We start from the raw sequence: 24,212 nt of genomic DNA on the forward strand, positions 1-24,212 counted from the left end.
GTTAGTGGCACTAAACATAACCGATCTCTTCGTAATCCTATCTGAACAAGGCTAACACTAGTAAGATAGACAGGCCTTAGTGAAAACCCAGTAGCTTGTAGTAGTCACAGCAGTCTGTGAATAAACAAGTTGGGATAACTAGACTATACCTTGATAGATTTAAGACTAGCAGGGACCACTGTGATAATCTAATCTGAACTCTTGCATAGACTTTCAAGCCCAACAACTGCTCATTGAACTTGAACATCTCTTTTAGAAAGAGATCCCACCTTGATTTAAAGACTCCACATGAGTTGGAGAACTTACGAGGTTTTTCTCTTTTCTCACTATCAGTTTTTAAACAAGTTCTTTAATAAGGGAAGGCAGGGAATATAGTTTGAAAGGGATGGTTAAAGTGTCTAACCTATTGGGGGGAAGGAGAGGTGTGCACACGCATGTGAGTGCATGCCAATTAACTCCAGTTATAGGGTTTCTGTACAGGACAAAATTCCCAGTAAGAGCTCCATCCAATATTGCAGGAGTGCACAGAATGGTGCCCAAGGGCTGAACACAACCCAGAGAGTAATAATAGAGCCTAGTTCCTGTCTGTGCTGTCCATGTCATTGCAGAATGAGTATGAAGCTGATCAATGTACTGCAAGTGAACTCCAGTCTCCAAAAAGCCACTTCTATTTATCAATTGGAAAGATACAAGTAGAAGCAAATGTTAGGATTATTACATCATCTAAAGACTTTTTTGTGGTGCTTGTCATCATGGTATCTGAAAGCCTCATAAATTAGCTAGCTGTCATAAGATGAGGGAAGTATAAAAAATTGAGGCAGAGAGAAATTAAGTAAGTAGCTTGTCTAAACTCATTTGGGAAATCTGCCCTTGGCTCTGCTACTTCACTCAAATCTCCTGAGTCCTAGCCCAGTGCCTTAACTACAAACCTGTCCTTCCTTCCCTATGGCTGTGCATATTTACTGTTTGTTTTTAAGTTCTACAAATGAGTGTGCTAATTAGGTGGAGTCCATCTGTTCCTGGCAAATAGCTAACATGACCTTCATTGTTGCAGAGATATGGAAAACATCCCAGTGAAAGCAATAGGAGTTCTGCCTGTCAGGAGAATCAGATGGGTCGGTCGGGCCAGATTCAAACTCATTGAGGTCGGTATCCCAGATCAGGTCCCTAAAGAGAGGTTCTGGTGGTAATTTTGTTTAATACACATGGCATCCTATTTAAAGCACTCAGTTACCATGATATTAAGCAGAGTATAATACCTAGATAGAACACATTCAAATCCAGGGGTTTAGTGCAGGCCCTTGTCTAGCTGTTAATTTCAATTAGACAGGGTGCTGATGTTGAGCAAAGTCTTGTTCCTAACGTTTTGGATCAGGCTCTTCTCACTTAAAACCACAAGCCTACATTTTTCAAAAGCAGCTGGTGATTTTTGGAGTGCCCAACTTGAGACTCCTTGTAAAAGGGTCTGATTTTCAGAAAGTTCTGAGCATCTGCCCTCTGAAAACTAGGTCCCTTATATTGGGCATGCAAAATCACTAGTGACTTCTGGAAAGCTTAGGCCATAGCCCATAACATTTTGGCTTTTTAGGAGTGTTAACTATGTTTATTCCTTGCACTCCCAATAGTGCAACAGCTGATGAAATGCTTCCTTTGCTCACCATTACGTCTGCCCCCAAAAGTGGAAAATAACCAACCGGTTTTATTAAAGCAGTTACTCTTGTATTTGGGAAGGATAAAGAGAGAATTTTCCTGTATCTATTTCTGATTCAGTTCTTGCAAGGCATTATGATTACATTCAGCACAGCACATGTAGAGTAGGGCCAACAAAAAAGTGGGTCAGGTTATGCACTGCTTTGGGTACTGCATCTTGGTTATAGTTCTATAGAAGGGCGTTATTAGAAGAGGCATTTGACTGGCTGAGCAAGGCTTTGGCTGTGTGTATATCCCACTATAAATAGGGTGCCAGATCCACAGCAGGTGCAAACTCCTCTACAGAATGCTGGCATGTAGAGATCTTTCTAGGAATGCTCCCGTGTTAATCGCGAATCCTATGGAGGTGCAGATCTCTAGTATAAAGGGCTATATTATGTCTTCATTCATCAACAGTATTTGACTACAGAATTCCAGGTTGAATTTGCAGGACTGGCAGCTGGAAAAATCATGTTAACTCAGGATATTTGATCTTGCCTCACTGGCAAGACAGTAAACATGGAACCTTCTGATGGGATGTTTAGAATAGAATTATTGCTTGTTGATTGTTTTTAGAATAGAATTGCTCTTGAAGGTCTGAAGCTGAAGACTTTATGTGCATCTGCACTAAAAGTATTTCAGTTCATGTGCCGCAGAAGTGTGATTGTTTATAGTTCTTTGAAATGGTTATTTGAATAAAGATATTCTCAATGTTGCAATATTACTGATGCCTCTTTGTGCTAGACTCTCCACAAAAGCATAAGAAGACCCAGTCTCTGGCCTCAAGAACTTAAATATCTGTCACATATTGCTCAGTCACTATTTTACTTATTTATTATAGAGTCCTAAAAATCCAGTCAGAAATCAGGCCCCATTGTGCTAGGCACTGCACATCTGATGACTCAGAGTTTATAATCCAGGTTACCTTTTAGTATTTTAATTCTTCTATTAGTTTTTTGGTTTTGTTGTTTTGTTTTTTTTACTTAGAATTCCAAAATCCACTTAAGAATTATTATGAAGAAGGTAAGCGACCTATGCTATGGTGAAATCACTGTGATTTCTACAGGTCCTCTAGCTAACAGATTTCTGCATTTAATTTAGTGTTGCCCCAGTAGCATGATCTCTTGTGTGTATCTAAGCTGAAGTGAAAAATTCTCCTTTTGTGAAGATTCGGGGCTGATCAAGTTTGCCTAAAAAAACTCATCTGAGCTTTCAAGGTAAATATTGATTATTTCTGCCGTCCTGTGCATCAGTTTGATTGCTCTTTTTAAATAGTCTTTCTACGCCACTAAGTCTATCTGATATGTTCATGTTAGCCTCTAGCATTTCTCCTGCATTTTTCTTATACAACATATAAGTAATAGCTATAAGAACAGAACCACTTTTGGAGCATAGTCAAAGGATGTTGGGTGAAATCCTGGCTCCACTGAGGTCTATGGCAGAACTCTCATTGATTTCACTGGAGCTAGAATTTCACCTCCAGGCCCAATGTTAAGGGCAAACCTCCTACCAGACTGTCTTTTATGGGAGCAAGGTGGAGCATTAAGTATTGAGAAAAACTATTCATGTAAGTATTTTAAAGAAATAGCCTTCCTGATATTATGCTTATATTTACTGACGCATGATAGTTTAATTACAACAGTGTATTACAATAGCCCTAAAATTTCCTATAAAGTGACTTAATTTGGGGGCGGGTTTAATATTCAGATCTGTATTCAAGAACTCAAGTATCCTGTTAACATTTAAATTCACTTCTGTGTAATGACAGTAGTCTAACACAAAGGTACAAGGGTACGTCTACACTGCCGGCAGCATTGGTGGCAGTGCAGGATCGATTAAGCAGCAGTGGAGACCCAATCAATCCGGAAGTCTAATAAATAAATCCACCCCTGCAAAAAGATTAATGCTGTGTCAACGGGGGGGCATTTCCTGTTGGTGCAGCATAATGGGGATGCCGTGCTAATTAGAATTTAGCTCTACGTAGTTTGCGTATCTCCCATCAACTCCCACTGAATTTCGCTGGCTGTTTAGACCAGGCCACTTACTACGTGCAGGAGAGTCAAGTTCTTGTAAACACATGGCAGCCTGCTAAGGCCCTGATTCTGCAAGGATCACCACAGGGGCATAGGCATCTGTCTGAGTGGAGCTCCTTATACGTTCGGAATCTTTATTCTTTAGTGCAGATATTAAGTTATCTATTCAGTAGCCCACAGAGCCATTGCCAAATTCTTCACTATTACATGGGTGCAACCCCAGTGAAATCAATGGGGAGACATCTATTGGCCTAGAGTAATAAATACTTACATTAATAGCCTATAGTGGTTAAGCACTGAACAAACCCCCCAAACACGAAAGACTACTGGACTTATTTAAATCTGTGCTCTCCCAATTTAAGTATTACTCTTTCCACACATCTTAAAGAGATAAGAATGGTGTGGGTGTGGTGTGTTCTTGAAAAAATTGCACGTTTATATTTTAAAAATAGAAACATGCCCTCTAATTACTATGTTGTTTTGATTACTGGAATGAACTGAAAGTATTCCTGTGCACCTATTCCACACTCAAAAGATACAACAGTGCTGGTTTTTCATCTCACTAGTGAGACGGAGGTTTGATGACATTCTGTATCTGAACTCCAAGCACACAGTACACAACATCTTTCAGAACATGCCAATCCATACATATGTACAGAAGATTGTTCATTTTACAGTCTTGGAGCCACCTCAGCTGATGTAAATTGGCATAGTTCCATACCCTGTAGTAGGGTGATTCCAGTTTATGCTGATTGAACATCCAACCTTTAGGCCTCAATCCACAGACACCAAAATCTCCGGTTATTGGAGTTATTGGAGGGGATTGGTGGGAGAGAGAGTGTGTGAGTAGCCTAGCGGTTAGGGCATCCACTGAGGAAGTGGAAGACTCAGGGTCTACTCCCCCTGCTTCAGTCACTTTCTAATTGTTTATCCACAGTAGAACAACTTCAACAGAAGAGACTGAAGGATCCCCACATCAGAGTATACCATAATACAGTGGTTAAAGCACTCTCCTGAGAGGATTTGAACAGGGATCTGTCTCCCCACCTTTCTCCCAATTTAGGTAGAGGAAGGACTTGAATGGGTGGTCTCCCGTGTCCTGGGGGGTACTCTAAACTGCTGGGCTAAAAGTTTTAAGGTGGGCACCAGTGTCACCAGCACTTCCTCCTCTGGCTGTTTTTCTGTGGAGCAGGGCAGGTGCCTAACTCATTTTCTGGCACTGAAGCTGCCTGACTCCAGGCAGCAGATTCCTCTCTGGATTACTAAGCAGATAGGCAGTGGGCACCGAAATCTGGGCTGCAGGGAGGCACCTATCTCCGAAAGGGGAAGGGCTTAGTTCACATCCCTGCCATCAGCATCTCTCACTGCCTAACCTGGGAGCATGCTGGGCTTTGTGGATCACATTCTAAGGCACCTCCTTCTCTCCATTCATTGTACAGGGAGCCTAGGTGCCTAACTCAGCCTTTGTGGAGCTCAGTGTTATTCCTGTGATTTTTCTCAGTAGCAGGAGAGGAAAGCTGGAGAACTCTTGTTTCCCTACTGCTTATGACTTTAACCATATTTTGTAAGGACGCTTGTATGCTTTTTTCATACTGATTAAATCAGCCTCTAGGTTTTCCAACAAGCTAACTTAAATCAAGATTCTTCCTTACGTATAGTACCAAAATGAGCATAGTGTAGGTTAGAGATTGAGCTAAAGCTTTAAGTATATGGCTAAGTACATCACGGGCCTCTATTGCGTCTTCTAGTGTTTGTGCTTGTTCCTGCTCAGTGCCTTTTGCCTTTATTCCTAAAGCTCTAGTGTCTGTGTTGTTGAGGCAAGCACTCGCATGTTCCAGTGCATTGTCCATTTGGTGTCATCTCAAGACGGGTCACTTTCTGTGTTTGATATCAAATCAGGATGTTTCATATATCCAGGACCTTATCTAGGGCTGAGAGCTATGGTGCAGAAAGGTTTTCTGTTGTGTTGTATTTTTTCATGCTTGTTTACTGTGACATACCATTCCCACGATCGTTTTTAGCATAAAATCCAGTTTGACTGGAGGAGACTCAGTGTGGAGTCATAAGGTAGGAAACTCCAAGATCTAAGCACAAACACAATGGGAGCCTGCGAGAAGCATGTCTGTTGAGCCCCCATTCCATGTCTTTTGAACGAAATCTGTGGTTTTAAGAAACAAGCACTACTTCCATTGTAGGACCTACATAAACAGTTACTTTTATCACACTGCTTATACGTGACCTTGTGTTTCACTTGTTTTGAAAGAGAATAGACTTGTTTCCCCCAGATGGGAGACTTTTTTAAAAAAGTGTGTAAAACAGGACACTTGCTTGATATCATAGGAATTACAGCTAGAAATAAAACCATATTAGCTCATCTAACCCAACCCACATGCACTGGTGTGCAGGATTACTCTCTAATGGAAGAGTCCGCTTTTGAAAAGGTACCTAATGTACTTGATAGTGTCCCTTTAACCATATAGCCTTAAACAATGTTTTAAAAGTATTTTCCTATATAAGATGGCAGATGTGCAGAACATAAGCTATTCAGCTGTGAAACACAAATGCCAAAATTAATCACTTAATGCCCTTTGCATTAGGATAAAGCATGTGTTTTAAAATACGGACCATTCAAATGAAGAACTGCTGAATGTGGGAAAACTTATCTACTGTGTCTCAGTAATAAACTAAAAAGGTAGTTTAAACTATAAAGATTCCTGGGACAGATTACAGCTAGAAGCTTGGTAATTTATTTTTATAGCAAATTGTTAAAGCACCCTTAAAGTTATTGTAGCAAAACTGGACCACTGTGTAGAGGAAATTGTGCCCAGTAGTCATCCTATTACTAAACAGCACATGTCTAGAAACCTGATTTTGTTTAACCCAACTTTGCAGTTTTCTTTATGGTAAAGAATTGTTACTCCTTACCCAGCAGCTGAGCTCTATGTGCCAAGAAAGTGAATTTTGCCAAGGAATGTGATCTCCAAGTTGGAGGATTATTGTATTGTGTGCTTCATTTTATCTTTTAGTAACCTTGTGTGGCTGTGACTTGCATCTGAAATTTGCATACAGACTGAAGCTGCATTTTCAAGGGGAGTCCTGGGCATGCACACAACGCAGGACCTCGCCCTCTACTCTGTTTGAGTTGTGTGTGGAAACTTGTCTTTCAGCCAGTAGAGGTACAGGTACGTGTTGGGAAAGGCACAGTAAGAAATGTATAGTCCTTCCTTTAGCTATGAGATTAAATGTCTGTTCCGACAGCATCCAGAAGCTAAGGGGTGAATTATCCTTCAGCCTGGATGTGGAAAGAGTCCTACTTAACACTCACTCTTTCTTAAAGAGGTAACAGCCAGACTTTTATGTGAGTTACTGCTGAGGACCCTAGGGTTCAGTCGTGGAAGCTGTTGAGCATTCTGGCCCTGATCCAGCAGAGCAGTTTAGTACATATGTAACATTAAGATGTGAATAGTCTCATTGACTTCACTGACTGCTCATGTACTCTTAAACTGAGCACAGGACTAAGTGCTTTGCTGAGTCGTGCGTAGGGTACTCCATACCTTGCAGGATCAAAGTGATAGACCTCTATCCTGCCAATTCTAACATACCTGATTAATTTTACAGTTGTTTTATTGGCTTCAGAGTGACAGATCCCAAGTTAAGTATCTGCGTAAGTATATGCAGGAGCGGGGCTAATAATGCCTGCTCTATTTGTTTTTCTACAGTGTTCAAGTAGCTGAGGCATAGGCACTCCCAAACTAACTTCTGGTGAAGGCCATCTGCTGCCTTCACGGGGGTTGGGAGTCCCTTCTACTATCACTGGCAGTGAAAAAGAATGTTTGCTCTTACAAAATGACCTTTCACTTCTTATACGGTACCTACTTTCCTTACTGCATTGGAACTCAGAACTTCAGACCATCCCCATACACTAGTGTGGACAACTGCTCAAGAGAAGGAATGATTTCTTCTCAGCACTGAGTGGTGTTAACTCTAACACCAGGAATAAGGAATTTCAAGTTTAGTGTATGCTAAAACCCTATTCAGCACCTGAAATGGGATTGGGAGAGGAAGTTCTGTAGTAATCACAATACAACTTAGCTACATTTTAATAATAAACTTTATTAAATACTTTTTTCTGGGAGAAAATTTCTTAAGTATCTGAAGGAAGTAGGGGGGGAGGAAAACTGCTTGCTTGACTATCTGGGATTGCAAAAAATAACTTCAATCCACACTATCATTTTTCAAATGCTTCCTTGGAAGAGATTAGTGGCTCGGGCAGTATTGTGGCTGGAAAGTGAAATCCTTCATTGGCTGGTGTATGGATGGCTTGCATCTCTTCAACTCTTAAACAGTACAACTGGAGGCTTGCTAGTGGTGCTTTTTTAGCCTATGTGTCTGATGTATGAAACGTTCCACACACGGCTTATTTCTCCAGAGGGGCATAATTCAAGAGCTTCTCAATCAGATCCACGTGGGCTAGCAGCATTCGACGGCAACAGTATCTCTTCAATCCTAAGGCGTCCAAGGCATCCCTGACAATGAACAAATGACATAGTGAAAGAGCATTCCTTAGAAAAGTATAATTGAAAATGGTCCTAAGCAACATACGTAAGACCTTTAAATTAGAGTGACAAGAGAAACACAAGTTGTCTGCAGCTTTTATGAATTCCTGCTTAGTCCTGGAAATGTATCTTTATTTCTATTAGTTAATGTTCTTTTCCAGAGTTGCTGCTGAGCAGGATATGTAGCTGAAGCCTGTTCCTCCTGTCAGGTTAATTCAACAATGAAGTCCAACCCTTTCTGTGGAACTAATATAGAGTCAAACTGACAGTGATACTACTACCTTGCTCTTACAGGTGGTAAATCTGACTCTGCCTAATTCCCAAGCGGCCACAATTAACTGCTTTTGGAAATCCAAAAGCTTTATGTATAGTTCAGAAGGATTCTCTCCACTATGAAAGACTGTCAAACTCAACCCATGTGATTTATGTATTTGGGCCCCCATGACGAATCAGTAGAATGCAAGTTGTTCTAGCTAGGAAACATGCTTTTAGACTAAATCATGGTTGTGAACATTAATCTTTTAAATGAGCCTGTGCAGCAGTTTTAGGCACCATTTACATTATTATAACTGAGTAAGGGGACTAGGTTTCAACACTGTTGTAATTGGTAGCATAGAGGGGACCTACTCTGGTTTAAAAAGTTGGACAGCCAGAGCATTATCCTGGCAACAGGGATGTTGGTGGAAACTTGTACTATAACAGCATCTACATATTACTACTGTAATAAAAGCGTTAAATGGTCCAGGATTTTAAGTGATTTACTTAGTGTAGATGTGGTCACACTATATCCAACTCGGAGACCTGTTACTCTTACACTGGAAGAAAGGATGATTGTGTAGTTAAGGCACTAGAAAGATGTCAATTAGTTTCCCAGCTCAAACAATCTGTTGCAGTTTCCCATCTATAAAACTGGGGATAATACTTATCTACCTCAAAGATGTTTGAGGAGAAATAGATTGATATGAGGCATTTCTACTGCAAAGATGGGGGCCAAAAAGGTACCTAGAAAGAAGTATACAAAGGTCTGAAGTTATGGTTAATGGGTCAAAACTGTGACTACTTCTGTTCATAAATGGGATGCTATCACTGATGCATAAAGAAGATCCTCTAAGAAGTAGATTTTCTAACAACTTAAGCATATGCAACTGCATTTGTGAACTGGATAATAAAGCAAATGGCTCAAAAAATACAATCTTAAAAGGGCCTTGTATTACTTTCCACCTTTTACCTCTCACGTGGTGCTAAATGCAATTAGAAATTTGGTCACCACATGAGCTGTATTTCACCCTCACTCGTATGCCTCTCCTAATGGATCAATGATAGCATCTGAACTTTGTAGCCCCAACCCATAGATCATAAATGTAGTTCAGTTTTCCTCAAAATTGGTTTGATATCCCTGAAACATATGGACATCCTATTAATCTTTAGACTTGCATTATTCAGTGCTACAACAATCCACTATTTGATTTCCAAAATAAACTTAAAACAAATTTGTGATATGGTACAGGACATTGAATGAGGAGAGCTGCTGTTCATGAACTCTTTGTAATGACTGAAAGAAGTCCAGGAAGTTTTTACGTTAACTGGATCTTGGTAAAATGTTTGGGTGGATATGATAGGGACTAAACACTGTTTGCAGAATCAGAAGTTACAGAACTTCTATTAAGTCAGCTAGTTCTTCCACTGGCTGGCATAGAATTGCTCCTATAATCTTTGCTACTGCTGCATCTAATTCACTTTTAAAGGTTTTAAACAGTGGGGCTTCCAACGGCAGCTAGAATATTTTCCACTGCAAAACAAACCTTGGTGAAAGTTACCAAGGACATAGGAAGTGTGGTTTTCAAGACCAATGCATCACACTGCATTGTCATACTTTTTACAAAGCAGAACACTTTTCACATGGGAAGAGTTTAAGTCTGGGAAGTAACATTTACTTTGGAAAATTCTGACCTCAAATACTACTGGTCTGACAGAGCTGCAGAATACAAGAGTGACCTACAACTTTAGAAATCTTACACGCTGTATAGTTTCAGCTAAAACAGTATTCAGAAGCACCAGTTCCTTAGATGTTTCCCTCTCTTCAACCTTCCAGGAACTTGTGTTTATAAGGAAGAAAAGAAATGTTTAGTGAGATGCAGCAGTTTCTGCTACTACATGCTGCTTCGAAACCTCAGATTGTTCCATTTTCATAACCCATTTAAGTTACAGTAAATGATTTCAGTTGCATCTGACACATTTATCTGCCCAGGTGATTGTCAGAAGGCTGCATACCATTACTTAAAATTGTATGTAGTTTCACTGCTGGTAGTACAGTAGAGAGGAGCTTGCAGAATCACTCCTCACCTTAGGGGAGATAGGAATCCATACAGTGAAATGGTGTGGAAATCACTGTGTGCGCCTAAGGCATGCTCTGTTTCAGACTGCATTTATCATGCAAACACAGTATTTGAGCTTCACTGTAACTTTAAGTTCTAGAGCCCAATGCCCTGCTTCTGATATTAAAATGGTGTAACTCCACAAACTTGAACAGAGTTGTTCCTGATTTACACTAGTGCAAGTTCAGAACCAGGTGCACAGTATGTCAAAACAATCCTATCAAAAGTCTCAAACATACATTTCTGCAACATACAAATAATTAATCATGGTTTTGGCATTCCTCTAAGTAGAGTTACTTAAACTAAAGACTGAAAAACAAATACACTATCTAGGAGCTGAATGGTAGTTGGCAGCATGCCACTGAAAATAGCCATGATAAATAGCTACGAAAATGAGCATTATCAAAAAAATTCTTAAAACCTGCTCAGTGTTACTAACTCTATATGATGAAGCGAGAACAAATTGCTATAATTTCCTTTCTGGACCTGCAGTAGCTGAGTTCAACAACATCAACTGCTATGATCTTTCTGGAAGGGCACTTACAAGCTCCCAACTCAGGAGAACAATGGGATTTAGGAAAAGTACAGAATGGGTCTCACTGCACATTTATCTAACACAACTGACAAATGAGTTGTCAGTTGTGAGATAATATGTCTTTTCTACAGCCTTGCAAGAACCTCTGAAGAGGATAAAGGGGTGGATTATAAATCCCCACATGTTAAAGGATAGGCAAGGGAAGATTTTAGGGTTTTTAAAAACCAATCTCAGCTTCATAGTCTCTCTGGTAAAGCTGGGAGTCTTAAGACCCAAACCTCATAGAAAAGCTGAATTGGTTAGAAGTTTCCTTAAAGGGAAACAGACTAGAGAATAAACACTGAAAGTGACAATACATAAAGAATTATCAAATGCACAATACATTATTTTTTCTGACCTGTCAATTTGTACATATAACAGTGGGTAAAAAGTACAAATGATTTATGTGATTTATTTTTAAATGACTTATGAAAAGAAAGCTTATTTTCAATGTAGAGTGCTATGCTTCCTAATGTTCAAGCAGACATTTAGGACTTGGCTGGTGCATAACTGAGATTTATAGTGTGACTTGAGAGGTCTCCTTCAAGTTATAGGATAGTTCTAGTTCTTGGGCAGCCCCAAGTAGATTGTGTTAAATGTGGAATAGCATTACGGTTATCAACCAAATATTGAGGGACAATTATGTGATTAATCATTTCATCTGAAGAATAGGATATTCTCCCAAAAAAATCCTCAGTCAGCTCTCTGAAAGATGACTAGCAACTTTGGGTGTCTACCTGAGACACCTTCAAGGGGCCTGACTTTCAGAAAGTAGGAGCTCAGGCACACAGCTCAACCAGGTATGTATCCAAAATTACTTATTTTTGACAATCTTAGCCTCCATTTATAATTCCTTCCTCTTTCATGTATTTTCCAGTTGCAGTCCTGATGTAACAAACGTCTAGCAAGTTGAATTCTGTTTATTTTTCCCTGTACAGAGTTAATCATCTGAGATTGTTTGGGTCTTAACTCAAGCCTGACTATCCTTTGGGCTAGTTGGTAGAAGGATTCACTAAGTGATATAACAGCTCTTTTCTAGCTCTATGGTTGAAGAATCAGTGGTGTAGGCTTTGTGGCAAAGTCTCCATTATAGCTCCACTTCAGATATTAGAAAAAGTGTTGGGCAGAAAGGGTAGTTTTTCTAAGTTGCTGAACACTTACTGACTTCAATAGAAAATGTGAGTGTCCAGTATCTCTGAAAAATCAAGCAGTGGGTGCCCTTGTTCATTTTACAGACAAGATGTATGGGATAGGTCTGGTGAGAACTCCAGTGCCTCTGGAGAAAACTTAATAGACTGGGAAAGTAGTCAAGTGGCAAACTGGGGCCTGTGAATATTGACACACATACTTAACTTTAGGCACTGCCACACTGAAGTCAATGCATATCCACTCAGGGCTTGTTTATAAAACAAAATTAGGTCAACCTACAGCCACCACAGCAGTTAAATCAGCTGTTGGTGTCCACCCTACCCTCCCTTCTCCTAGTGGTGCATGTCCTCACCATGAGTGCTTGCACTGATTGAAGTGGGAGACTGTAGGCACCAACAGCCAGAGCATGGGGCTGAATTTCACAGCAGGGAGCTTACCAGCCCCAAAACTGATATTCTTGTCAGTTTCATGGCAGCTATTATTTCACATTGTCTCTGGCTGTCTGGGGCAGGGGCAAGGGCCCCAGCTGTGAGCCCTGTGCCCTGTTGACAGCTTGGGCTGTCAGCACCAGGGGGCCACCAGTGTCTACACAAAGATTGCATGGCCCTAACTACATCGACCAAAATGCTATGCCTCTGGTGGAGGTGGAGTTAAGTCGACATAGTGGGTGACTTACATCAGTAGGAGCACCATTGTAACTTAGACCCTGGCAAAGTCATGTCGACATAGGCCGCCTTACATTAACCTAACTGTTCTATAGGCCAGGTCTGAGTAAGTCTTTGCAAGATCAGGGCCAATTTCGGCCAAGGAGCATAAACAAATGCTTACCCTTCTGTGTATTCTGCTTGCAGAAGGCCAAGATATGCCTCCCACTTATTTCCAACTATTTTACCGCAGGTGAAGCATCTGACTGGGATAATCATTTTCTTGCAGTAACTGTCAAAACATTAACCAAATAACCTGTAAACACAAGTGGTAAGCACGTGCTGGAATGCATTTGATGCATCTGTAAAACATCACTATGGAAGTTTTTCACATAGGCCAAAAGGGTGGTGGGAACTCCAGGACTGAACCACAGCTGGAAGGGTCAGCTCCATGACCCAAGTATAAACATTTTCCTTTTGTTTCTTTTAATGATATGACTGAATTGATTAACCTATTATTAGAATACAGCAGCTGTACATTAGCATTTCAGTTTAGTTGCTTAGAGGCCATGCCAAGTTTCAGTCCACAAGCAGTTTTAACACAACCTGCTGAGGCTACGGCTACACGAACCTCAGTGTGCAGAGCACAGGCATGGCACAGGTAGCTATGGACCGCAGTGAAAGGCAAGCTGAATCCACACTCCTCACTGTGGTGTAGCTCCACGCTTCAGTGTAGCCCCCCCCCCATGCTTTCCCTATTATGCAGGGGAAAGGCCGCAGCAGTGGGATGCTAAACTTGTGGAGGCATTGCTTGGGCACTTAGCCACTGCCTGTGTAGGGCCCCTCTAGTCGCTCAAGCCGGGTCGTCTAGGACGCTGTTCGCACCCGTGGTAGCTGGGCGTGTGGTGTCTACACGCTGCCCTTGAATTAGAGTAAGGGGGGGGGCTGAGTGGCTCAGAGGAGCATCCTCACACGGGAGCTCACCCGGCCCAGCTGTTTTACAGAGCAGCGCGCGGGGTAGCTACACGGGGCCGGCTGGGGCCGCCTACGCACCACGAGGGCCGCGCGGGCTCGCGCCCGTTCCAGGACCTCGGGGCCGTTTAACGTCGCGTGGCCGCCTCACACTCCCCCCAGGCTCGCCGGGCCGGGCCGGGCCTTACACGCAGCCGCACGGGATGGAAGCGCTGGCCAAGGACCATCTCCCTGCCCGGCGGGGGGTCTCCGCGGAGACGGGCGAGTCGGTCCCCGGGGGATGCGGGCAGGGGGCGGTGAGAGAAACGGGGCCCAGAGACGCGGGCGGCCGCCCCGCCAGCCGGGGCCCGAGGAAGGGGGCCCCCCCGGAGGGGGGGGTTGGGGCTCTCACTCGCAGCCCCTCCCCCCCCCGGGCGAGTGTGCCCAGGTACCTCAGCAGCGCCCGCCCGCACCGCGCTCGGGACCAGGCTCCGTAGCTTCTCTCCACGCGCCGCTGTACGGTAGGTAGCGCCCCGTCCGTGCCGCTCTTCTGCCGGCGATACCACTCTACACCTGAATGGGGGGGGAGGGTGGCGGTCTACCTCGCCTACTCGGCGGCTCTGTACACAAGGCGCACTGTGCCCGGGGATAATAGCGACCGACCTACGGCATAGCGGTACGTTGGAGGAGAATAGCCAACTCACACCCCCCCCCTTCCCTCCAGGAATGCGACGGTGGTACAACCCGAAATCGACGGCGTCTCGGGTGGCTCAAGATAGCGTCGTTGGCGGAAGGTTCGCGAATCGCGTGCGCTGCTGCTGCGCTCGCTGAGTGGCAGCTGCTGGCGCCCTCGGAGAGCAGAGGGCTTGGTCTGCAGCAGCTGGAGGGAGCCGGCGGCAGCAGCGGCGGCGGAGGCGGCGCAGTGTCAGGTACTTCTCTTCACTCCTAATGATTCCCGTGCGCTCTCTGCAGACACTTGTTGCTCGGGCTCTAAGAAAGGGCTTTAAAAGCAAGAAGATTTTTCTTCCATCCTAGCTAGAGCTTGGGCATGAGTGGAAAGCGCAACTGGTGGCTGCAGCGGCTCAGAGTCAGCCCCAGCAAGTTGCGCTTGAGAGCGGGGAGGCGAGGTAGGGCTGAGGAAGGGGCTGCTTCTCCCGGTTGCAAGTTCAGAGCACTCCCCGACCTGCCGTCGCTTCGCGGTGCGGTGGGACAGAGTCAGGGACGGGGCGTTTCTGCTGTGGGCACCGCTAGTTGTGAATTCCTTTTTTTTGCAACGCAAGAAATGCCCAAATTCCTAGGGCGCGGTAATGGTTTGCAAAGGGATGCCTCCCCCCCCCCACCCCACCCCAGCTGCTCGCGAGCTGTGATGACAAGCTGCGATGTAAAAACAACCACACACACAAAAACCCCAACAAACAAAAAACCACAGAGTGCAAAATCCCTTATCCTAACTTGGAGAGACTTAAAACCACACACAAACACCCACACAAAAACAGCCCTTGGAAATTAATCCGACCTGATTTCACAATGCTGCCTAATACTTCATATTCATATAGTGCTCTTGATTCGAAAGGGAGGGAGCCTCTATCCAAGTGAGTGAAACCTGATAGATCCCATACTTGATGTCATGCAAAAAAACTTATTCTGTCCAAACACAAATCTCCCAAGCTGAAGTAATTAGTGCGACTCCATCCCAAAGATCAATGGAGAGCCACCCAGTGCACCCTGCAGGTTGTTCTGATGTACTGCTTTGTATTTTAATAATTTGTATTAAATGTAAAGTTTCTGAATTTGGCTGCCTACAAACAATTGTGGAGATATTTGCACAAAATACACACTCTGCCAATTTAAAACCAGATATCAATAATTGGTTGCAAGCAAATACACAAGAGTTTTAAAACAGAAATCATTTTAAAAATCCAAGTTACTTGTCACTCTTTGTTTGTTTTTTACACTTCTGTTAGCTTGTGTGAAGAAAATCAGCATGGTTTGTTTTATTCTTGTTTATTGTTTGTTTCACTTCCATGTTACTAGTGGTGTATTTCTCAAACCACAGGGAATGTTTACTGATTTAAAACAACTGTTTTCATTGAAATTAAAACAAAATGGGGAGAGTTCTAATTATTTTAGATTTGTAAAAGTTTATTTTTACATAATCTAAACTAGGGCCAAATGAAACTTGAAAATGGCCCTGTAAGGGACAGATGTTAATGGGACTCATGGTGTTAGTGTAAACTTAAAAGGCAATGTGTGGCCAAAGCAAGAATGTTCTGATTTAACACTGGCACACACCATTCTTGGCTCATTCCTTGTGCCTAAGCATTAGAGCTCTATCATGCATTATTAGGAAGTCACTGCAAAATCTAGGGAAAAGGGAAGGGAAAGAAAGGGTCATGCCTCATTGAGGAGAACTTGAGGGGTTGGTGTAGACAGGGTGACAAATTATCTCATTGGGTACCTCAAAAACTAAGAGGTAGTGTGTAAAATGCATTTTACATTTTGTTTTTGGTTGTTTGAGGTATTTCATTAGAGTAAATTAAAGATGTGAGGAAGTGTATTAGTAGCAGAGTGTGTGTGTTCAGAAAATGGAGGGAGAGGTGGCTGCTACCACCTTTGGTGGCATATTCTGCTGTTTTGGGGAGTGAGGATTGTGGGATTAGAGAGTCAATTTGAATATTGACTATTCTTATTGTTTACTTGTTACAACATTAACATTATGCTAATTTTCTTTATTTAAAGTGGTAATTTTCTGAGGTATTTGAGATTTGATACCATGCACAGTGTGGAGTCATTACTGCTCAGCATATACATAATTGTCTTAATGCACAGATTATGTTAATACATTTTTCGTGACTTTTTTTTTTTTTAAACATGGATTATTGCAAAGTAGGCAGAAACTCCAGACCCATTTTAAACTGTAGAAGAGCAAATACTTCCATTATAACAAATGGGGTTTGGGATTGTTTATAACTAGTTTTATGATTCTAATCACTGACGAGAGATGGTTTTTTTTTTTGCAGTCCCAGGAACGATAATTATCTTCAGCTGTGAACAGAATGAATTGACTTGGCATCAATGGCAAATGAACTGCTGTGAGCTGTAGATTCTTAGGCCAATGGGAACTGTGTGTGTGTTTATTATTTATTTTTCTCCTTTGATTTTTTTTTTTTTTTTTTTGGTGAACTTAGATTGTGATTTGATACCTTTTCAGGATGGGGGCTCTACAGAAATTCTCTTGCTGAACTGCAAAGTGAAGTGTTTGTATTTGCAGGTAGCAAGTGAGAGTGAGAAGGGGAGGTGCTGTTGCTGGGCGGTTGTGACAGAGTGATAACGCTACAGGTAGGTCAATTTACTGATAAATTGTGGAAATGTGTTTATTTTTAAGGAAGATAAAACTAAACTTTAAATGAACAGCAATTTTCAGAACTAATTCTCAGACGTTACTGCATTTGCACCTTCATCAAGAAAACATTATTATGCTCGATCCACAGTATTCCTTTAACATTCTGTGTCCTCTGTGTATAGCCTACTCTAGCTGGGCAAGGGGTTTAATGATCTAATAGATCTCTTCTGTCTCTAACTTCTTTCATCCTATGACATTTAAGGATTGTTATGTTCTGTGAACTGTAGAGATTGCTACATTTCAGAACATTTTATGTTGCACATTGTGTGTCCTCTGTTATTCTGAACGTATTTGCCTGCCAAGCCACAATGGGCTGTTTAAAAGATTTGTGTGTTGTGTGTTTTAAGAAGCAGAGTCAGTAATTTATGAACCATAGCACATTCTTATTAGAATGATTCTTTGCTACTTCATTGGGTGGATAGCTGCATACCTTGGGATTATACATTCTAATACAAACTATGCTCTTTGGCACTAAATCAAATATCTCCTTTGGCAAGTATTGGCATTCTCTATACCACTAGAAGTATGTGGTTGTATCTCTCACACCAAGAAGTTTTCACACTATCCCATTCCCCAGGCCTCCCACCACTTTCAGTAATATGCTGCCTCCTGATCTTTGGACTGCTCTCAGATTGCAGGATGCTTCAAATGGCTCAGAGCTAGTGACCCTATCTGAGTGCTTCTCAACAATGAACGTAACAGGCTTGTCTAGAACTGATTGAATTGGAACAGGTTGGAGTATTGTGGACTAGTTTCTGATTTTGTTTGTCTACGTTAGTTCTCTGTAATGAGTAAAGAAGTGTGATGCCACCCCTCAACATATTTTTGGATGGGTGTCTTCTAAGGCAAACTTTGCTGTTTGTGCGACTTTGTGAAATTGCAGACATCTGTATAACCCACTCTCTGATTAATGCACCAGACTTTAGGTACATATAGATTCTCTTGCTGTTGGCATAGCTTTTGAAGGCTACCTGTATTTACCTTGGCACGAACACTGTTGGGGTTAAATACATCTTGAGGACTTTGGATGGATTTAGAACTGCAAAGAAATAGACGTCTAGACTTGGATATAAAATATTCATAGCGATGAATATTTATATCATACATGTGACCTGTCCGTGCTTAGGGTAGCCTACCTGAAAATGCCAACGTCGGGGCAGGCTGCAAAAGTAAAGTAGGTTCTCTCAGAACTGATGAGAGACTCCCCAGGATTAAACTTCAAACAGTGCTTCTGATTCCCCATACTGGTTATCAAAAAGCTAAAACAAAAAATACATAATCCCCTTTACTGCATTTCAGTCTCTGGCTCCCAATCAGCAACTAGGTCCAGAGATAAGTTATTAAAACTCTGTTCCCTTTACCAAAATGTTCTCCTGACCCCAAAGGATCAGCCACCTTGGCAGATCAATGTGAGTTTGGATTCTACCCAAAATACCACATTGCCAGCCAATCCTTTAGTAACTAAAACTAAAGGTTTATCATAAAAGGAAAAAAATAAATGAGAAGAGAGATGTTAAATGGTCAAAGCAATCAGATACATACAAATGATATGAAAGTCTATATATATCAGGTTTTCAGTAGACTTGTGGAATTTGCAGGCTTCTACAGTCCCTCTGGTATACATCCAGTATCTGGGTGGGTCACAGTTCTTTGTTTCAGAGCTGCAGTTGTAGATGAGTTGATCCAGAGATAGGAAGCAGGAATGAAGTCAACATTGGATGGAGGGGACAGCTGCATTTTATGTCCCTTTGCCTGGTGGAAATTGACAGAAACAAGATGGAGTCCAGGGTCATCTGGGCAAATCCTGGTGACTGATAAGGTGTAGCCCCTGGGTTCTTTCCCTGGGTTTATTGTACCTTTGAGTTCCCTTCATGGGCCATTAAGCAGGCTTATTGCTGCTGCCATCCTGTCTTGCGTATCACCCAGAAACGCAGCACAAGTTGAAATACAGATATGTCAAATATATCCATAACTTACAATACAAATATGACACAAACACATAAACAATATCATCATACTTAGCAAATTATAATGGTACCTGACATGGCCTATCCTGTATGAATTATTGTAATTTTGAAATATTAATATTAAATCATATTCTAAAAGGTCCCCCTTATCTAGACAGTAGATGCTCCTTCCTACTCTTTCCCTTAAAGCAGTGAGCGAAAGCCCTACTAGTTAACAGTACGTAAAACATGTGCTCCCCCCCCGCCGTCCCCTCAGCCATAAACCCATATAATCCCTATAAACACATATATTGATAACACTAAATTACATAATAGTAGTAGTAATAATAATTAATAAATGACTCTTACCTGAGTAAGAAGCGAAGCCTTCCCTGGCGCAGCTGGCACCGCACACCTCATGTGGCCCCGCCTCTTCCTGTCCATCATGGACTGAGCATAATGGGGGCTGTCCCTGGTGGTTGGCCGAGGCTGCTGCAGGCCCCCACCAGCGCCGGGCTGGGGGCGGCTGCTCCACCGCTCTAGCTGGAGCAGAATTTGGGGCTGCTACTCCACTCTGGCCAGCCTCGGGGGGAGAGGTGGTCTGCAAGCAGCCTGCATGGAGCTTGGGAGGGGGTTGCTCCTGTGCTCCAGCCAGTGCGGAAATTGAGACTGCTGCTCCTGGCACGGAACTCGGGGCTGAATACCTCAATATTACTGAAGCCTCATGGATCACCTGTAATCTTTGGCACCCCCCCGAAGGGGGTCCCGCACCCCAGGTTGGGAACCATTGCCTTAAAGCACTTTCTGTGGAATACTGTAGTCTGGTGTTCCAGTAGCCACTCCATTGCCCAGGGCACCTTTGTTAACAATATTCAGACAATTAAGTGACCTGCCTGGCTCTACCATCCCTAAAGTGTTTTTATAATGTGTGAGGGCGAGTGACTTTCTGCATCTAGCCATGTTGAAAGGCTGTGTCACTGTCTTCTGTGACCTCCTGCTTTTGTAGTTTGTACTGCAGGATGGTGCCTTGATATAGAGCTGTTCTGCCTTCTGGTGATGCTGAGAAATTCAAGGAATGTGTCTGACAGCTTCCTTTTCATGCTCCACGGAGGTCTGTGCGTGCGTATGTGTGCGTGATTGTACTCTCTTGGGCAGGTAGGAACTGATTCTCCATTGCCTCACATGTTTGAATATTTTACACTTGTGCAGTGAGGGTATAAATCCTGATCTGAATTTACATTTATTTTATGCAAGGGTAAATGACTACAAAAAGTGCAGAACAGTGGAAGATGTGGCCTGTAATGATCTGATTTACTCAAGTGTGGGAAGCTCTGATTATATCTCTGTTGCAACCCTCGTTTGGGTGAAAGGCAAAAGGGTTCTTTTTTGTAAGTATTCCTTTGATTTAAGTGAAATTTTGGACCTATTAGTTTTGCCCGGCACCCTTTTTAAAATCTGTGGACGTTTGGCCACTTGTCTAGTTAGAAGCAGAAGGTCTACTTCTTGCTTCCTCCCTTGGTCATTCAGAGAAGGAATATCTTTACTGAGGTGCTTGGCCCATCTCTGCGAGTCTTGATTCCTCAGAAGTGTTGATCTGATATATTAAACACTGGTGATATCCTCTCAGTGCCACACTACTGACCCTTAAATGAACCAAAGAGAGAGAGAAATCCTAAAGAAAAGAAGTGCATGAATTTTAGGAATTGGAGGAAAGGGAAGATTTTACAGATCAGAGGTTGGGAGTGTAGTGGTTGGGGGAAAAAGGAATTACTGGTGGCTTCTTTCACCCTCTCACCTCAAATTCTTTGCCTACAAAGGCTTTACCTTTGGTTCTCATTAGTCCTTATCTGCCACCAGTAGAGCCTCTCACTCACTATCATTCCATCTGAGCAGGGGTGGATGTGACTTATTCTGGAACTAGTCAGCACTGCTTTGGAAGGGTACTGGAAGAGTTGCTGCACAGTAAGTAACCCTCCTTCCACTTCACTCCTCCTTCTCCTCCCAATAAAGGCTGAGAATACTGTTTTTTTTTCCTTCGAAGCACTCCACCTTCTGCTGGTGAAGGGGCAAAGGGCTGAACTGAAAGCTTGACTGGCTGCCCTTTACACCAACAGCTGAGTGGGAAACTTGCCCTTTTTGCCTTCCCTTGACGTACCTTCTGCATCTGACAGTGGAGGGGTGGCAAAAGGTCAGAACAAAAGGAAAGGACGATGATAGGAGGAATTGAATTGTCTACTCTACTGGGCTCGTAAATGCATTGCATTGTTTAACAGCTCCAGCAGGCCCACATGTGCTGTTCAACTGCAGTCCAGGCCCCTGAATTTAGTGAAACAAATTCAGAAGCTGCTGAACCCATGGAAATAAAGGGAAATGTGTCTCTAAGCTAGGGAATGTAACTGCAGATTTCACAGTAATACAGACAAGCCTGATGCTGCCGATTTTCATTAAAAGCAACATTTGCAGCCTCAAAGCGGGGTTTAATACTTAGTGTATTTTTAAAAAAATATGTTGACCTTATCTGGTAAGCTTGTAATATTTGTTGCAGTGAAGAGCAGCTGCTGAATAAATATGTATATAATATCCATTGCCAATTCCAAAAGCTGTGCGGAGACCTTGACTTGTTTGAAGTGGGGTTGCTATTAAAGGCAGGTGGCAAGCTGTTTATTTTACACCTTGTTAATTGCTTGTTTTTCCCAGTGTAATTGGTTTCCTAATGGGGGCAGAATAAACTCAGTTTTGCACACACGGACTTCATTAGTCACGACCGATGGAAAGGATTCAAAGAATTGCTTTTTATTATCAGCATAACATCCTTTTATACAAAAATATATGTTGAGTAGCAGATGTTTCTTAACATCTCCAGTTTTTAAGAAAATAAAACCCGTGAAAATCCCCTCAACGCATCCCAAATGCAAATATTTCACCATAATCCTGTGTAAAATACCATGCTGGATGTAAAGTTTATTTTGTACATGTAAAGATTTATTTTATTTCTAGATTGTAATCTCCTTGGGGCAGGGAATGTCTCCTTTTTTATTTCATACAGCAACTAGACAATGGGGTCCTGGTCCATGACTGTGCCTTCTACATGCTACTGCAATACAAATAATTAATTCCAATTGTTTTAAAAGATCCCTTTGGAAACTGGCAAGAATTGTTGCATTTTTTGTCTATCTAATCAGTCTGTGGAGAAAAGGGTCCTGATTTGGGGCAGGAGCAGAAGTGGGGAACAAAACTGGCATTAAACTGTGTGCTGTGGCTGTGTGGAAAGGTGTTGCCTTTGGTGTAAATCAGAGCTGCCTGAGGGCTGCTGTAATTTATGCTCTGCTTCTCCTGGCCCACAGTGGGTTTTGGCCTTGGGACTAGAGAGTAGCTATAGAGCAGTGAACTCTGCCCATGCCCCTCTCCAGTTTGTCCCCTGTGCAGGAAGCTAGGAGGAGAGCCCTTATGCCATCTCTATTCTAGCTGGGGATGCCTTTTGCACAGGGAGAGTTCTCAGAGGGTACTTTCTATTTATTTTAATAAGACTCTTATGGCACTCTGTCAACATAAAAAGGGGTCTTAGCATAATTGAGAATCAAGAGTTATCCATTGAAAATCTGACACCATAAAGAAGTTGTTGGCACAGAAACTATTATTGTACTGTGTGGGGGCATCTTCAAAAAGTGCCATAGGGAGAGAGAGAGAGAGAGTGTGCGTGTAATCTATATAATTCTAGACCTGCCCTTCCCTGCAGTTGTCTGAGTCACCCTTAACTTCCTCTTCTGAAGAGGAGTGAGATGGTAGAGGACAGAAACGGAGCTCTATAAGGACCCACACCTCAGTTGCTCCAGATGTAAATGTTTAACCTGATCGATGCTGCATTTGATCTGATATGTTTGGTCTCAGTAAGGTTATTTCAAGGCAGAACTAATTTTTGCCTGCCTTGGACTTGTTTCTAAAGTCTTGATGACATGAATATATTGCTGGTTAATTGACCATTTCATGTAAAAAACACACAAACCAAAAAACTCAGTAAAATCCCGTGGCAGCATTTTCATCAATAAGCTGTCCATCAGCTCTGTTATTTCTTGCAGGTGTTCTCAAATGTCATAAGAAGTCCCCTTTTTGGGGGTACTTTGTTACATTTGATAGCACCTTTTCTTCCAAAGCACCCACAAGGGCTTAGCAACTCAGGGTCTTGATTCTGCTAAGCATGAATAAGTGTCTGTAGGTTTGGGCTCCAAGAGCTTGATCCTGTTCCCCATTGAAGTCAGTAGCAAATCCAACAGAAGCAGAAACATCCATACAGCACCATGGAACCGCAGCCATCTTCTGAGTGGACAGATCCTAGTCACACTAATAATCAGTGCATACAGTACTAAGGGGAGAGAAACATTTGGATTAAGGATACTGCAGTAAAACACTGCTCTTTTATATAGGTGCTCTGGTTTTCTGGGTTCACTAATAATCATACATAGGTTCAGGGCTCTGCTGGTTTCTTTCAAGATCTTATCTGAGAGACTCCCATACATGATCGTGAATGCTTGTGTCTTGGAACTGTGAATTATCGAATCCCTGATGGGATCGTGGTTCCAGGGGATTTTTGAGGTTGCATTTCAACCATCCTCTCTGCATATCTTCTATGAAGAATCTCTCTTGCCTCTTTCAAGACTGGGTAGGGACATTAGGAGGGAAACTCCAATTGTAAGCAGGAGTCAATTGTGACTGCACCCATGGATCTGGGATTGGGGAGGCCCATGGACCCTAATGTTTGGATTCAAGTTCCATGGGTGGTGGGGAGTGCTACCTGATGTTGTTGTGGTCTGTCAAAGGGACTAGGGAAGAGGTAGCATTGCTAGGGCAAAGAGTGAGGTAGGCAAATTCACCTTGCTAAATGTTCACATGCCGTG

General features: G+C 42.5%; 2 protein-coding genes and 1 long non-coding RNA gene across 4 annotated transcripts in view; 2 read left to right on the forward strand and 1 right to left on the reverse strand.

The window, feature by feature from the left end:
- Window positions 1–1,053: 1,053 nt before the first annotated feature.
- Window positions 1,054–4,838, forward strand: LOC137147971 (uncharacterized). The gene is made up of 3 exons (XR_010918400.1): window positions 1,054–1,145; window positions 2,791–2,906; window positions 4,663–4,838. It is a non-coding gene; the product is annotated as an uncharacterized lncRNA (long non-coding RNA).
- Window positions 4,839–7,815: 2,977 nt separating this feature from the next.
- POLR2L (RNA polymerase II, I and III subunit L) lies at window positions 7,816–14,612 on the reverse strand. The gene is made up of 3 exons (XM_067540554.1): window positions 14,424–14,612; window positions 13,205–13,312; window positions 7,816–8,248 (listed from the first exon to the last, which is right to left on the reverse strand). The coding sequence occupies exons 2-3, from the start codon at window positions 13,297–13,299 to the stop codon at window positions 8,140–8,142; spliced, it is 204 nt and encodes a 67-aa protein (XP_067396655.1). The 5' UTR covers window positions 13,300–13,312; window positions 14,424–14,612; the 3' UTR covers window positions 7,816–8,139.
- Window positions 14,613–14,639: 27 nt separating this feature from the next.
- The window catches only part of TSPAN4 (tetraspanin 4), a 573,087-nt gene continuing 563,514 nt past the window's right edge, over window positions 14,640–24,212 (forward strand). The window contains exons 1-2 of one of the 2 annotated variants that reach the window (XM_067540551.1): window positions 14,640–14,900; window positions 17,243–17,310. The gene's annotated coding sequence lies outside the window, so the exon portion shown is untranslated. Of the gene's footprint in view, window positions 14,901–16,924; window positions 17,311–24,212 lie in introns of those variants that run through there. The other variant, XM_067540550.1, reaches the window with a different exon arrangement.

This window comes from Emydura macquarii, unplaced genomic scaffold, assembly GCF_026122565.2.
Source record: "Emydura macquarii macquarii isolate MOO-44397 ecotype Brisbane River unplaced genomic scaffold, CSIRO-AGI_Emac_v2 contig_587, whole genome shotgun sequence".
Taxonomy (NCBI): Eukaryota; Metazoa; Chordata; order Testudines; family Chelidae; genus Emydura; species Emydura macquarii.

What these genes read in the sequence shown, in the direction of transcription:
- POLR2L (XM_067540554.1), bottom strand. Translation starts at nt 13,299, where the DNA reads ATGATTATCCCAGTCAGATGCTTCACCTGCGGTAAAATAGTTGGAAAT. An exon ending in CAAGCAGAATACACAGAAGG is followed by an intron (nt 8,249 to 13,204) that starts GTAAGCATTTGT and finishes GTTCATTGTCAG; the next exon opens with GGATGCCTTGGACGCCTTAG.